This window comes from Semicossyphus pulcher, unplaced genomic scaffold (assembly GCF_022749685.1).
Source record: "Semicossyphus pulcher isolate SPU_LCO1_2020_fin unplaced genomic scaffold, fSemPul1.0.p SCAF_1, whole genome shotgun sequence".
NCBI classification, from domain to species: domain Eukaryota; kingdom Metazoa; phylum Chordata; class Actinopteri; order Labriformes; family Labridae; genus Semicossyphus; species Semicossyphus pulcher.
In genome coordinates, this window is record NW_027211603.1 from 27,836,568 (window position 1) to 27,853,641 (window position 17,074).

Below are 17,074 nucleotides of genomic sequence, written 5' to 3' on the forward strand. Positions count from 1 at the left end.
AGCTGATCACTGCAGTGTAGCGTGCGACCAAGCCTGTGTGTCAGCAATGTAAACATACATTCATGTGCAGTGGATTTGTAAGCCTACAAGTAAGAATCAGCTATTTGCATATATGTTTTGATGGCGTTTGAAAAGACTACCTACTTCCGCTTTACTTTTGGCTACACGCAGCCTTTACAGAAGCTGTATACATACTAGCTAACTACATTACCAGTACAGCAAGTTAGCTAGCAGGAACTTGTAGCTAGCTATCAAGCTAAGGGACAACATATTCAGTTTGCGGTTTTCTGTTTCCTTGCTCATCTACAACTTAAATTAATGTCACAGTAAAACCTCTAACAAGCCTGTCTGAAATTCGGCACATATTTCGCATACATGAAACGACAGCAGACAAAAAACTTATGTTGTAAACTTTGATTTATTGCACGGACTGACATCTGAATATTAAGCATGCCACAGTACAATTATTTCTTGTATTTATTACTGTTGTACAGTCATGGAAGATTCGCACATAGACAGCAAAAGGAAGACTTTAAAAAAATGTTTAATATAGCTATTTGATACATAGCAGGGCTGTACAGACAGAAAAAGTGCACAAATGTCAACGTTTCAGTCAATATTTGTCTCAATACCCTTATGGCATTATTTAGGAATAAGATATTATCTGTTTTCTGTGATCTGTCTTAATCCTCTTGTACCAGCGGATCCCATTCTCATTGTATTACCTAACATTTGAATGTGTTTATGCCATAGCATGATATCATTCTAACGTGCTTGAATTGACTTGACCTGACCCCATGTCAGACATATTTTAAACTGCTTCTTTTGTGTTCAGACAAGCCTTAGATAACTAGGTGCAACTGTTTCTTAACCCACATACTGTATATGGTGACTCATCATGCATGCCCCATTTTGCACTTATCAAAGTCCAACATGGACAGAAACTTTTGCAATGAATGCACTTTTCCTCCACCCTGACTGCGCTGTAACTCTTCCCTTGACTACTGCACAAGAGAAAGGACAAACAGGACAGTAGTCTCCCCTTACAATCGTCACTGTATTTCACACATGGGTGAAAAAAAGACATGTCTGTAGTATCCCCCTTCTTACACAGAACAAGGAACCCTTTGCTTTTTTTCAGCTGACCTTGACCTCTGACGTCCTGTAGAAGTGTGTATCAGGTCAGTTATTTGGTATGAACAGCATTGTGTTCCTACATTGCAGCCCAGAACTGCAAGGACACTTGATGTTGCTGTCATCATGGCTTCAACCTCCAGCTTTGCCCCACCAAAACTGGCTGACTTTATCCTCACAGAGCGGCTGGGCAGTGGCACCTATGCAACAGTATACAAAGCCTACAGAAAGGTGAGTTTGAGGAGGAGTCAGGGGGAACATCATAAAAGTCCCGAAAAATGATCTACTCTTAAATGTGCTTTCTATACTCCCAATTTCCTATGAGGCTTCCACTAAAGTCGCCACTAAATGACACTGGTATGAAGTTTTGTCTTGAAAGTGAAAGTTGAATTTAAGTTCTTTATTGTGACGTTGCAGGGGGACAGTCGAGAGGTGGTGGCAGTGAAGGTGGTTGGAAAGAAAACTCTAAACAAGTCGTCTACAGAAAACCTGCTGACAGAGATTGAAATCCTCAAGACGATGCGTCACCCTCATATAGTCCAGCTAAAAGACTTTCAGGTACGCTTATCTGTAGCTTTAAGACCTGTGGTAGCATATAAAACGGATCTTTAGGAGTCTATAAGAGCCAATGAAACTATGCTCGTTACATCACATCAGTACATGCAAGCTTTATGTTGATAGAGTGTGCCATGAAATCATCACAAGGTCCAGCAGGAAACCAAACTTCTCTCTCCCTGTAGAGATGGTTACATACTTTCTTCTTCTCATTAATCAGTGGGATGCTGAGAATATTTATCTGATCCTGGAGTGGTGTTCTGGTGGAGATCTCTCCAGCTTCATCCGCAGTCGCAGGATTTTACCTGAACGTGTTGCCCGGCGCTTCCTGCAACAGATTGGTGAGTTAATGCCCAAATAGGTTGCCATTTTTTTAAACATAATGCACAATCATTATTGGGTCTTCTTTATGTACCACTTAGTATTATTATTTTATTGTAATTAAATCTAGGGAGTTTACCTCTTCACCAGCCATGAAAATGCCAACGTAAAATGCTTAGAACATGTTTTATAACCCTCTCTCTTTGCTCTGTGCACAACTGCATGTTGTGGGCTGAGTATAGTCAAACTGTGTGTGTATTTGTATGTGTGTCTGCTCAAACAGCCTGCGCCCTCCAGTTTCTTAATGAGCGAAACATCTCACACCTGGACTTGAAACCTCAGAATATTCTGCTCAGCGGCTCTGTCCTCAAACTAGCAGGTGATCTCATGTTCACTGACACAGCATATTGAACCAAGTGAACCAATGATTTGCAAGTGATTTAGATCATTTCATTAAGTTTGCATTGTTAGCTTGTCAGTTGGTAGAGCTGTATATGAGTTTGGGACATTTTTAGGGGATTGTATCCTCTGGAATCTCACAGTGAACATGTTGTTTAAAATCTGGTTCCCTCTCAGATTTTGGTTTCGCCCAGTACATGTCACCGTGGGATGAGCAGAGTGTCCTGAGAGGTTCTCCTCTCTACATGGCTCCTGAGATGGTGTGCCGACGCCAATATGACTCCAGGGTGGATCTGTGGTCGGTGGGAGTCATTCTTTATGGTTAGTACTTTTTCACCAACAAAGGGCTAAATATTTTACCGGCCTGGCAGGCTTTAAAGCACACACTGAGTAGGTCACAAACAGAATCATACCATATGTCATAAAATGCCTAGATTGTCCCTTCTTTACTGGGGTACAGTTATTGTTCCATTTAAGTATAATAGCACACTACAGCAGTATGAGGCAAATGTTAGCAGGTTTTACTGTTCCTAGAAGAAGTGCATTTTGACCTTTATAACATTTTAATTTCACAAAATTTAAAGGAAAATAATCATGAGGGATGACTGTCCTTCTTATAAAATTTGACTTCATGTTTACTATGTTATGTCTAGAATGGGCTATCATTTAAAAAGCAGTGTAAGCATTACAAACATGTATACCCTTCATCTTACACTAACACAATAGATGCATTAGCGTGTCATTGATAAATACTCTGTAATCACTGCAGATTTTACCATTGTAATAGTCACTTTAACATTGTGTGCATACAGAGGCTCTGTTTGGGCGAGCACCGTTTGCATCAAGGTCATACGCTGAGTTGGAGGAGAAGATTCGGAGTAACCAACCTATTGAGGTAAGTGTTTAGAGTCGCTGGACTGAGACAGTCAGCAGCCCGGCTTGGGAATATGAATGACTAAGTGCTCACACTGTTCCTCTTTAATAACACTACATTGTTGTAGGTATTTTTTATTCAATGGATGCACATGTTGAGCTCCTTATGTTAGATACTGCATTATGTCAAGAATGATGGAAACATGTAAAACAGCAGGGCTTATTTTTAGATGGCAGTTTGCCACTTCAACAAAATTCAGTGCATGGAGTGCTGTATTTCATGATTCCTAACTTATGCACGCTTGTATTTCATTTGCAGAGGGAGATATTACAAGCCAGAAAACAATCTTATCCCTTTGCTTCACTGCAGCATCAATCCCAGTTTTGGCCCGCTATGGGTGGCTACCACAAACGCTGGGCTCTAACAGTTTTTCTTTGTTAATCAGAATAAATTTAATCATGAGAATATAGTAAATACACTAAAATTAAAAAAGTTTGTAATGCTTGGGGCGCCAGTTTAGCTCAGTTGGTAGAGCAGGCGCCTCATATACAGAGGCTACAGTCCTCAACTTAGTTCTGCAGGCTCGACTCCTGCTTGGCCCTTTGATGCATGTCATCCCCCCACTCTCTTCTCCCAATATTTCCTGCCTCTCTTCAGCTGTCCTATCAATAAAGTAAAAAAAATAGATACATACACTGAACAAAAATATAAATGCAACACTTTTGTTTTTGTTCCCATTTTTCATGAGCTGAACTCAAAGATCTAAGACTTTTTCTATGTACACAAAAGGCCTATTTCTCTCAAATATTGTATAATTTAAACATCAAATTAACATTTAAGCGGTTGTGAGGCCAGTTGGATGTACTGCCAAATTCTCTGAGCGCTTTTGGAGACGGCTTATGGTAGAGAAATGAACATTCAATTCACGGGCAACAGCTCTGGTGGACATTCCTGCAGTCAGCATGCCAAATGCACGCTCCCTCAAAACTTGCGACATCTGTGGCATTGTGCTGTGTGATAAAACTTTTAGAGTGGCCTTTTACTGAGGCCAGCCTAAGGCACACCTGTGCAATAATCATGCTGTCTAATCAGCATCTTGATATGCCACACCTGTGAGGTGGATGGATTATCTCGGCAAAGGAGAAGTGCTCACTAACACAGATTTAGACACATTTGTGAACGATATTTGAGAGAAATAGGCCTTTTGTGTACATAGAAAAAGTCTGAGATCTTTGAGTTCAGCTCATGAAAAATGGGAGCAAAAACAAAAGTGTTGCGTTTATATTTTTGTTCAGTGTAATTCTTAAATGCATGTCCTGCCCTGTTGTTATCAAACCACTAGAGGGCCTATTTTCCCACTTTCTCATGTGCCACCCAAGGAGGACTGGCAGTTGAGTTGTTCAGCTGAAACAAGGACTTGTTGCCCACCTCCAGTTATCTAAAATTAAAAGGTATTAAAATGTGTGTATTTATAAATTTGTTTAAAATGTTTACTTGATGTTAAAAGACTTCAAACCAGAATTTTGTCCTGAATTTCAAAGGCTAAAGGCAAAGATGAGTCTCTGTCCTGATTTGTCTCTGTCCAAATTTTAATTACCATTTGGCCAATTAAGGATAACAGTGCTTTTAATGATCGAGGGCTTTCAATACACATGGATTCTTGTGTCAAACATTAGGCTAGAGCTCAATGGATTGCATTAGCAAACGGTCCATTACCCCGGGACTCACATGGAGTTTTAAGGTCATCTTTTGATAAAAAGTAGCGATGTGAGACTAGAAGGTCTCTGGCAACAATTTACTGTTCTTTTCCCTGGAATCATCCCGTGGATTGAGTGTAACTTAATAAGGTCGTGTTTTGTGCATCAGCTGCCTCCCGGGGCCAGGGTATCCAAGGACTGCAGAGACCTTCTGCTGCGGCTGCTAGAGAGGAATCCAGATGCCCGGATCACCTTTGCAGAGTTCTTCACCCACCCTTTTGTGGATATGGAGCACATGCCGAGTGCAGAGAGCCTAGTGAAAGCGGTAAGAGAATAAAAAGAGAGGGGCATATGTGCCGGCATGTGTGTCTCTGCTCTAGACAACCATGAATAATGTGTGTGATTGACTGAGCAAATGTACACATGTGTTTGTAGGTTTGTGCTCATGCCTGCCCCACATGTGCCTTCACGCATGACTCTACACACATGCATAAGAAAGGGAGGGTTGTAGTATTTTGCATTCAGTGATGCCACTTCCTATTTCCTCTTTTCAGAAGGAGCTGGTCCTGCAGGCCGTGCAGAAGGACCAGGGGGGGGAGAGGTCTGCCGCTCTCTCTCTGTACTGCAGTGCCCTTGAGCACTTTGTCCCCGCTATTCACTGTAAGAGCAACAACCACTCTCATATCCTCTCTGTGGCTTAAGCCCTTCAACAATGCATCGCCTTTGTTCCACTGCAATAAACTAGCAAAGTAAACGCACTTAAAGTAAAACCAAAACATCTCTTCTCTCCGCCCTCCCCAGACGAGACGGATCGACAACGTAAAGATGCCCTCAGGCAGAAGGTAAGCCTTAAAACGCTCCCCGCCTCCACATTCGGATTACTTTCTATTTTCAGTTGGTCTTTTTCTCTTATTACACTCCAGTGGCTTTCACTGGGAATGAAGTTTCCTCTATTAATACCATATGGAGAGGATGGAGAGCATATGGCGTGGTTGACATGATTAAGTTGAATCAATGTAAGACGACTTCCCGCAGGTCAGCCAGTATGCGTCCAGAGCCGAGGAGCTGAAAGCCCTGGTGGCCTCAGACAACAGACTGAGCTTTGAGGAGGCCCGGACCTCCAGGGATGTCCTGCGAGGTAATGAACACCGCTCGGTGCAGAGGCAGGGCCGCTGTATGACGGCTTTAGCATGGTCTGGTCAGGAGCTGCGTGACAGGGAAACTCAATTTTGGTTTTTATATAGTTGGTTTCATTAAAAAACGAGGCTTTAGTCTTTTTAAAATCATTTTTATTCCTGTATTAACATAAATCTATAAAATCTGTCATTTTTGTAATGGAAAATTGCATAAAACAAAGTAAAGATGTTTTGTCCTTTATCCTACTTACCCTACTAATTAATACTGCTTCATTTTCTTTTCCCCTGTCTCAGAGGTCAGGTTCAGCTACAGTCTGTTTTAGGTCTCTTAGGGGTTTATTTTTTTTCTTAAGGACCCTTTTGCTCCATTAACCTGCTGCCCTACAATAAATATTATGAAATTATGAAGTATCTCAAGCTAAGAATACTGGAGTGTAAAGTTGATTCAGGGGACATGCCTCTTACAAATTGTTGCATCATTGTCTCAGAGTAGTGTTTTTCTTTCTCCAGAAATGTCTCGAGATCAACCCCGGCTGCTCGCTGCTCTGGAGATGGCCTCCGCTGCCATTGCAAAGGTTAGAACGGGGAGCTGCGGGATGACAGACAAAGGCAGGGTGAAGCAGAAGTAACACAAGCGTAAAAAAAACAAACCAGCAGAGTACAAACTAACCGCTTTCATAGATTTGTGTCCAAACCACATCTTTTAAGATCACTGGTGAACCCAAAAAACCTATGTTGCGGTTCTGCTTTGCTGTGTGTTTTATATTTGTGTGTCTGCCGTTTACAGGCCCAAAATGTGAGAATGTGAACAATCACCTATAAGAAAGGTTCTAGTGTTAACAGATTTCTCTGTAGTCAGATGTAGTAAGTAAACTCTACATAGAAATGTAGACTCTGTAGGCAGGGTGGTGGATTTTAGGGACGGCAAGTGTTCCGGTTTCCGTTTGTAGTACACTTGTTGTCCGAGTAGTATTGACCAATCATGTATCAGCAGGCTGCGGCGTATGCAGGAAAAACAGTCCGTGTGGAGAGCAAAAGCAGGCGGAACGTGATGTGCCGTAATGCCATCCCAGCTCCCATCAGCGTGATCTGACACGGTTTAGCTTCTTATTAATCTCTATAAAGAGACATCTGCATGCTAACAGCTAACGATCTGTTCTAGATCTGAAATTCACAACTTGAGATAAATGCTGTGTCACGAAAGCCGTTCAGCGTTCAGATTTCCCGACTTCCACGAATGCATCAGATCGATTCGACCTCCGTTCAACAAACGAGCGTTTTAAAAGTGGATTTCTTCTCCTCTTGAGGACAGACCTGACAAAGCTTCATTTTTACTTTTTACTAATCTGCATCAGATCAAGACCTGTTAATTAAAGTCAATCACAAGAAAAAGGTTTCTTTTTCTGTAAACAATGCAGCACACGGAAGTCTTGACTGAAGTTGTTTATCGCTAACCGCTGGCTACACGTCCGGCATGTTCACCGTTGTCCCCAGAGGCTGTATCGTTGTCAGACTATAGCTGATGGGATCCGAGATGGGATGTAAAGCAATGGTTTTCCCCATTTTCAACCTTCCATTGTAGGAGGAGAGTGGAGCGGATGATCAGGAGGCCCTGGATGTGTACCAACAGTGTTTAGGAGAACTACTGTTGGCACTAGCAGGTAGATACACTTCTGTCTTTCCATACAAGATGGCTTTCAGTTATTGTTCTTTCCTTTACACTCCATTGGAGCCAATGGTTTAAGTGCCTTGCTCAAGGACACTTGGCAGTCACTTGTAAGCGGTTGAGGTAGAAAATTAAATCATATTGTAGCCCCCATACATCATCCTTCTTCTGCATTCAGAGACATAACCTCAGACCTGTGCTTGCAAACAAGAAAGATGATTAGAGGAAAAGTCATTAAAAAAACCACAGTCACCTAAAGTGACCTAAAGAGCAGACCGACGAATGAAATTCATTCAGAGATTGTGGACAGCCAGAGACCGAGACAGGTCAAGAAGTGACTGAACAAAGAAAATGATACACAAGAGAGAGGCTGTAAAAGAGGAAAAACCTGGCAAGAGTTTAAAGATGTAGAGATACTTTAAGAGCGACCTAACTGGAAACAGAGAGACACTCGGAGAAAGTCTCAAAGAGATGGAAAATAACTTAGAGAGATTGATTTAGAAAGAGTGAAGACAAACTGACAGAGTGAAGCATTACACTTGGAGAGAGACGGAGACACTTAATAAGCGACAGACAGACAGACAAACAGAGAGAGGAGCTACAGAAGAGACTCCAGCGACTCTCTCTGCGGCCTGGCGTCCATTAGCCCGGGCTCATGAGCTCATCTGGAAGATCGGCCTAATGGAAGAGGTGGGATAGAGCGATCCAGATGTGGCTTTGAGCCGGGATCAGACCGGGTGCCAGCGCCCTGTGTGTGGTACGAGAGCCCTGCCATCTGCTTCTCATTCAGAGCGCACACTTTATTTGTTTGTGTTATTGCACTCTGGAAACAAATAAAAACTATTATCTCTCTTATATACAAGAGCTTGAATCACCCACCAGAGCTATTGAAGGTTGATTAAGGTTAAACAACTGACGCTTTATGACTTGTGCTGATAGATAGCACATGTTACACTTATAGCTTAATTTAGCTGAAGAAATAAAACAGAACTTAACAATGAATTTAGATTTTTTATTAGATTTTTCAGCAGAACAACGTCTTGTATCAATAATATACTGTTCTAGCTAATCCCATGCCATCCTAGCCAGCCTCCCTCTCCAGTGTCAGGCAGCCTCGCTGTGTGGGCACAGCACAAACCACCAGGGGGGTTGCGGGGAGAAAACATTGGTTCTTTGTTTGGCTAAGAGCTCTTTGTTGCACAGCTTCCCAACATGCCTTGCCACCAGAGAGCTCCCCTCCTTCTCCTCCTCTCTCCCTCTCTTCGCTCCCTGTCACTCTCCCCTCCAGGATGACTGACTGTGAAAACACTGGCCTACATTAGAACCATTTCCACCCCTGAGACTCTCGTCTACACGCTAGCGAAATCCAATCTTGTAGTTGACCTCTGCTTGAACAAACAGGGTGATTAGTTAGTGGACTCTCTGCTCCCTTCCTCTCCTCATTATTCTCTCTATCCTGTTTTTTTTTCTCTTCTTGGTGAGCCAGCCGAGCCGCAGGGCCGCAGGAGAGAGCTGCTCCACAGCGAGGTGAGTGGGCGACGAGGGGCTTCTGGTTGAGTGCTCATGATAAGAAAGACTGTCTGTCACCTTTAAAGAGCCCTCGGCTGATCACCTAGCACAGCTTCATCACATGATCCAGGAGGCTTTTTTCCAGCAGTCACATGTGCATGTTTTTTGTGGTTAGGGCTAAATAACGTAATCCATCATCTATATTACTGTTACATACACATAGATCACTGTCCACTTTATAATTGGATACTTGAAGCACCTATAATCAATCATCAGACGGATCAAATGACCACTTGTAGAAAAAGAGTCGCACATTATGACAAACAAAAGTTCCCCGCAGCTCTGTAAAGTTTGGTCATCGGTTTTGTTTCAAAACCATCAACTTTATTTTTAAGGTTCACTCTCACTGCTCTCGATAACTCTACAAACTGACCACACTCTATCTGCTCAGCAGCAAACAGCAGCAGTAGCAAAGTTACACAAGCTAATGAACATTTAGCAGTTGATTAGCCAGATATTTTCCTCAGGAGCTGGTGGAAACAAAAAGAGTTTAAAGGAGGGCGACCGACTTATTACTCTCATTTTGCGGCCAGAAGCATGTCCCTAAAAAATGCTAATGATACTGTGGATCAGTTGGATGTGTAAATGCAGCTTTCTGCAATCTGTCTAGATTTTCTGTATTAACTTTCTAAGGTTATATCTGTGAGTGTTGTTTACAGCTTGTTTCTACTGCCCCCCCGAGTCACAAAAGATAGTTATTGCAATTCTTTTACTTTAATTTTGCAATTTTGTCATTTAAAATCAGCTTAGTTGAATTAAAATTGAAATCAATAGGTAGGCATTACTTGAAGGAGAAAAAATTGATGTGCCTTTGCTTATGTATTTGCCTTTATTGGATAGGACAGCTGAAGATAGATATGAAATACAGGGAGTAGAGAGTGGGGGATGACATGCACCAAATGATCAGCAGACTGGGAGTCGAACCTGTGATCAGTGCGACGAGGATTGTGGTCTCTGTACACAGAGCGCCTGCTCTACAAACTGAGCTTGCAGGTGCCCCTGTGTTTGTTATTTTTAATGCCTAGTCAGATTCCGTCAAAAAAAATGTACATGATTCAGACGGAAAGAGCGTGTTTACATTCTGTATGGTTACACAGTGAGTAGAACAGTTAAGTGAAAGGTAAGATAAAACTTTATTAATCACGAAGGAAATTACAGTGCCAGATATCTCCAAAAATACAAATAATACAAAATGCAAACAACAACTCAAATATAAGTGACAATATAAAGTGTATGAGTTAATGCAAAAGAGACGGTGCCTAAAAGAAAAAACAAGATTACAATAGTCATCTATGAACGTAGGCAGGAAGTGTCAAGTAGTATTGACAGTTATTACAAAGTAAGAGCTTCTACTGCACAAGATTATCAGTTATTAAGAAAATATTATATTGCTCCTGATACTGCACAAGGTACTTATAAAAGCAGGAGGAGATTATTCTTTAAAGAGCACTAGGTACAGGATCAGCAATAAGAAAGGAGGTATTGCTTTGTCTGTAGGGAAGCCAAAGTCAACACAAAATGAAAGTTACTTTTAAGTGCTTCAAATAAATGAAAGCAAAAAAGAAAAAGAAACTCCTCTCATTTACCTTCTCTCGTCTTATTGCACTTATAAGACCATAACTGTACACTGCATACATGTGTTTAGATACCAACTCAAACATCCCTTTTTAAAAACATGTTTTATATAAAAAGAAAATGGAGGTTAAATTCAATTTCACAGCAAATCAGAAGCCTGTACAAACATACATGTTTTTTTTGTTTATCTTTTTGCCCCTTCATTCTTAAACACCCCCTCTCCCTGTATGACACATGGGTACATGAATGAGTGAACATATGAATGAAAATAAAGATTAAATTAATTTTTAAAAAGGCTGAAAAAGACAATACATACAATGAAAAACTGTTTACATGTATATAAAGCAGATCGAATCTCATGTCGTGCTGTGTATGAATGACTATATACAGTCAATGATGTTATGTCATTGCAAACTGCGCGTGATATATAAGTTAAAAACATACTAAAAAAAACAAACAAATGTAATGCTACAGTTTGAACTGCTGGCTGTAACTTGCCAGAGAAAGAACCAGAATATCTGCATTGATTTTGAGCTTTGATGATTAACTGGAAACGGTGGTACGTCTGCCATTAATGCTTCAAACCTGTTTGTTTTGTTGCGTTGTTTAGCCAGCAACTGCACCAACAACAGACAGTATTTCACCAACAAATCCCAGAAGGGGCTGGGGGTCTGCGTGGGCCTCATAGACCTCCCTATTTGAAGTTTTATGGATGCTTGTCTTAAGTAAATTCAGATGGGGGTGTAATAATCTAACACAGCATTAAGGAGGCGGGGGCGGGATCCGATCTAAAGCATGTGTGTATGTGAGAACCCAAAAGAGCCAACACATGCTGCCATGACTGGCCTCCATGTGTGTTCATATCTACTGCGGAGCACACTTTAGCCTTTCAAAGCTGGAGTTCCATTTCCTGTCCTCTCATTGTTAAACCACAGCGTTCGCTCATCCAGTGTATGTTGATGTAGAGTCAATACAGCTGAACATACATGGGGTCATGTTGTCCGTACCTGTACCTTTAAAGCTCTGTTAGTGATCATTGGTCCAATGTAGCATCCTCCATGTAGATTTGTTCCACATCATTGTAGTTGGTGATTAAAGGGATTGTGATTAAAGTGCTGTGGCTGCGTACGGTTGAGGTCAGGCCTGGATGCTGAGAATCTGTGGTCACAATGATTTACTTCATCAGATTGGTGTTTTAAAGGGAAATTATGGAAGCCATCAGTTTGGGTCGCCCATGGTTACGACCCTCAGATGTTCCTGCAGTAATACCCAAGAGTGTTTGCTTTATATTGTGAAATAATGGTGATATAAGTAGGTATGAGGTGCAGCCAAGAGTCCTCATGATCATCAGAGGACTGATAACCACAGCAAAGAGCGCCCTCAAGCATATGATGACAGCAGTTACTGCTCGCACATGTGAACCATATGAAATTATATCACAAAGTAACACAAAGGGCAAGAAGAGCATCAGCCCAAGAGTTCCACACGAGTCCCAAAGTTATCCCGTTTCCTATGTTTCCTTCCTCCTGGGCAAACGAGTGCGGCTCAGATTATACATCCAGTGAGTTAAAAATCGTCTTGAAAGGGGAATTTCACAAGAATGATCTGCTGGTTACCCAAAAGAGGCCCTGAAAGTGATTATTACTGTTATTAAGCCAAGTATGATGTGCACATTTCTCAAACTTGATTGTTTATTATTTACAATCTTTAAATAGGTTTATTTTTTAAATTGTCTGAAAAAGCCCTCTCTGTATTTTACCTTATAATATATTCATGTCATAATTATTAATATAATTTCAAGAGCTTTAATTTGCACTGTTTACAGTGGTAGTGCTGAAGTGTCTACACCCAGGCCAACAGCTCTTTGGAGCTGTACTTGGGCACAGTGGTGCTTTTAGCTTAATGCTAACATACTGACGTTCAATCTGAGTTTAGCATGTTAGCATGTTCACATTCGTTACATGGCCTTTAACACAGGTTGCAGCTGAGACTGATTGGAATGGAGGTAGTTTTGGAGGTTTTCGGACAAATATAAATTTTGACCTGATGATTGCACTGATGGAAATAGACTGTATAAAAACATGGACGACATGACAGCTCCCTAAAAGTGAAGCCAAACCCTCTCTATCGCCCCCTGCTGACTGGCTGCAGTATAGGTCATAAAGCCCTCCTCCATGTTAACAGATGGGACATGAGTCAAACTATAAAATCCAAAGGCACACCAGATAAATGTTTCTCAAACATGGTATCTGTCATTATAGTTAGTTCTTATCATGCTGATTTACCTCCTCAAGTTTATTTTTAATTAGTTATTTGATGCTGTGATGATTGACAGCTCTGCTGACAAATACGGCTCCTGTAGGCGATCTGTTCCGGATTAGCAGAGTAGAGGAGGAACGGTGAGAGGAGACGTAACTAAAACAATCACTACAGCCATTGAAGTTTCATATCTGTGAATGTTAACCTAAGACAAACACAAGAAGCTGTTCTGCTGTTAAACACGCAGACATGCAGGATCATGCTGTTTTTTTTGGTAAGTTAAGTGTGTGTTTTGGTTAGCGGAAGTGGTTATGGCGTCCCCACCTGCGGATCTCTCCAGATGGCAGCGCCCGCCTAAAGAGTATTTTGGCTTCAATTTTGTATGAGAGTAGATGTAGACGCGTCGTCCATCTTTGTATGCAGTCATTGGCAGGTGCCAGTAGTGGAAAAAAGCAGGAAGTCATTAGGACTCATTGGCATCCATTAATGTTTGTGCATTATATTATGACACTTCTTCCTATAACCAAAGTGGGGCACTGATCAACCAACAATCATTGCCCTCTGTGGATCCATGCTTCAAACATGCCTAAAATAATAACAAGAATGTTTTAATACATTTGAAAGCGAGAGCAAACACTTGTGTTGAACACCTTGCAATTAAATTTAAGGGATTTTTTTTCTCTCACCAGATTAAAATCCTCATGTCTAGAGCTGAATACCTCAAAAAGCATATCAAGGTAAGCATGCATTCCTTGGGATGAGACACACATAGTCAGACTACATGAGTAACAAGATAGAAGAGTTAATGGTTAACATTTAGCCTTCTACATTGTTGGAACCTAAATCACTGATGTTGAATGAAGGAAGTTGCATTAATTTTAACATTTACATCTATTTCTGTAAATAATAGTACTTATCAGTTGTAGGTGATGACAGGTTTGTCTATGTTTTTCAGATGCAGGAGACTCGGAGGGACGCGGTTCTGGACCGTGAGCCTCTCGCAGACTCTGTCAGAAGCTGTGAGTTACCCCGCTGTAATGTACAAACTCCTCTGCTCATCTGAGTGTGTTTTCAGGAACCTTACAGCCACACTGATTAATCTCCTCATAGAGGTTTGGTACGGGAAGGTGGTGGGGGATACATGAGGACTGAAAGTTGTAATGAAATGTCCTTTCATTAAAGGTTTTTCCACTTGTAAAATATGAGCCATTCTCTTGCTGTGCTGGCCACCCCGGAGGACTGTCTGGCTCTTTGATTTCATTTCAGTGCAGCCCCGGGCCGCTCTGTCCTCTGCCCTCTTGTAAAGCCGACCTTGTGAAAGTGAGACTCGGTGCTAGCAAAGAGCTGCCCTCCTAACGCACACAAACCCTGAGAAACACCGGCTGCACACACACATACTTTCACTCTAGCTTTATATGTAAATGTTTTAAGAATCAGCGTACATTCAGAAAAGCATGATATAACATACTGTGTTATATCTTTACACAATTTAAACAAGATACTGAGCTATTTAAAAAGTGATAATATGAGTTACATTTTAATATACTTGCACTTCCCGAGCTGTAACACATATATGCAACCTAATTCCCAGTATTTTCTGGGCTCAGCACGAGATGGATGGTAGATACCTAAAGCCCAGACAATATCCTGTTCTCAGCAAGAAATTCCTGTGGAGTTATGAATTTAAAAAAAAAAGAAAAGGGGGTTGGGGGAAGGGCACCAGTGACTCTGGAGGCGGCTCAAGTTTCACGGAGAACGTGACTTCTCATTCTGCTGCTGTTATTTTAATAAAACTGCGCCACAGTCAGCCGTACGAGCTGGCACTGAGCCAACAGCAGCTGTGCCGGAGAGGGTCGCAGCAACACCCGAGTCTGTCTGCTGACCTTAGACTACACCGAGGCATCACACTGGAACCTGCCGCAGGCAATTTACATTTAAGATGTCAGGCTGCACTCTGTGTTTCAGTGGCCCAGTTACGGCTTCGCCACAGAGGCCTGAAGCATGATTCAAGTTTTATAGCAGTTTTTTTTCATGGCACAGATTATAATGCAAGTACATATTTACATTTACATTTTTCTGTTAATGTACGTGCATTTCCTGTTTGGATGTTCAGTTAATGTGGCAGCAAATGAAAAATAAGGGGCCCCCTTTTCCTTCAGGGTCACGATTTATATTTGTATCCTGAGTATAAGGCCCCTTTGAAAACCACAAAGGATTATGGTAATCATTGGTTTTTGTCAGTTCCTAAAAACACCTCTCGACTCACCGTTTTGCAACCAGAGAAAGTAGGTACAGAGAAAATATATACAAACATATATTCAAATAATACACACATTAAGGCTAGAAATGATCAGAAATTGCAGATTATTTGAGAGTTAATTGTTCTTCAGATATGAAAGTGTCCAAAACCAACTTGGAAAATATTTGACTGAATGAACCTGAAGGCAACAAAAAAATGTTTGTGGATGACTAATGTGGTTACTAACTCATGAAGTTGCTTTATGCTGTTTTATTCATAATAAATTAGCAAGTATGAAAATGAACATGGTTGTAATCTGGAAAAAATGAAACCTAACACACATCAATCATTTGTGTTTTTCCAGCTTGCTGTTTGCAGTAAGCCTGGCGGCCACTGTGGAAACAGGCTGGGACGCCCCACGCAGCATCAGACTACCTGTCAGTCACTGTTCAGGTCACAGCAGCTCCACCTGACCAGGTTTCTGCCGGGGGCCAAATCAAACCTGCACCACACCACATCCTAACCCATGCAGAACGCCGTCTGGGTGGGATATTACAGTCGCCAGCTTCATGTGGTGAATGTTTTGGCTGACGCAGGAGAGTTGATGATTTATCTGGCAGGTTGAGAGTTTGTTTATTCTTTTTGAAGAAAAAGAAACGTTGGCTGGTAAAATACTGAAGTTAGCTCTTAGTAATGTTCACTCTGGTGAATGCGAGGGTTAGTCCCTGCTCCCTTCACTGTGTTGTTGCAAAACTCGGCCTCAAATCCCTCCTCCTGACACACCATTGATATGTAAATACTGGACAGCTTGTATGACAATACCACACTGTCATGGTAAACGAGTTAAACTGAGGCTGCTGCTTCGCTTTAGCCAAAACATTCAACAGTATTTGCAGCGCATCTAAAAACTGTGAAAACCAGCAAACACAATCAAATATGAAGCTAGACTGCGAGAAGCATAACACCAGATTTTAACTGTAGTATAAATTATAGTGTATCGAGGCCTCTGCAAACATGCACATTCCCCCCTCACCCCTCCTTCCCCACTGCCTTTACTGTGGGTCACCACAGGCTCACCATGCTCTCTCCGCTGATGGAGCCCTCTCCACCACTATGAGGGGAAAACTGGAGAGGTGCGGCCTCTGCCTTATTTACACTGGACTTGCATTTTCTTAGGTTTGGCACTGGCTGTGTATTTGAGGGATACAGTGAGCAAAGCCCTCATAACTAGGCCTCTGTGAAACGGTAAAAAGCTTAACAGTCGGTGGCAGGCCGATAATCCTCACTGTTGTAGGTCCACACAGAGCGTTTTGATCTCACAAAGGTTAAGCGCTCCCATATTCCTAAAGTGAGCTTGACTTTGTGCAGAAAGAACTGAACCAGGATTTAAAGGAGAAAAGTATAAATACGTCTGCTGGGAACATTTCCACAGTGCTGTACTCTTTTGTTTTTTATTTGAGTGTTTACACAGCTGTGATTTTATATTCTATGTATTTATTAAATGAGAAATAAAATGGCGATCTCAGGTCTGTGTAGTCTCAATGTTTGGTCAACAGCAGCAGGCAAACGCTCGTCTTTCAGGACCTATGGAAAGATTAATGTGCCGCCGTGGGAGCGACGCTGCTGGTCCCTGGCCATCGCCATCATCTG

At 41.7% G+C, this 17,074-nt stretch overlaps 1 protein-coding gene across 1 annotated transcript; it reads left to right on the forward strand.

Moving 5' to 3' along the window:
* The first annotated feature begins 2 nt into the window (after positions 1-2).
* ulk3 (unc-51 like kinase 3) lies at positions 3-16,943 on the forward strand. Its single transcript, XM_069660617.1, has 17 exons — positions 3-89; positions 1,225-1,365; positions 1,552-1,692; positions 1,910-2,030; positions 2,294-2,389; positions 2,587-2,730; positions 3,222-3,304; positions 5,150-5,305; positions 5,535-5,640; positions 5,782-5,822; positions 6,016-6,118; positions 6,627-6,691; positions 7,699-7,777; positions 9,269-9,309; positions 13,875-13,922; positions 14,141-14,204; positions 15,789-16,943. Exons 1-17 carry the CDS (start codon positions 63-65, stop codon positions 15,803-15,805), a joined length of 1,473 nt encoding a protein of 490 aa, XP_069516718.1. The 5' UTR covers positions 3-62; the 3' UTR covers positions 15,806-16,943.
* Positions 16,944-17,074: the final 131 nt, after the last annotated feature.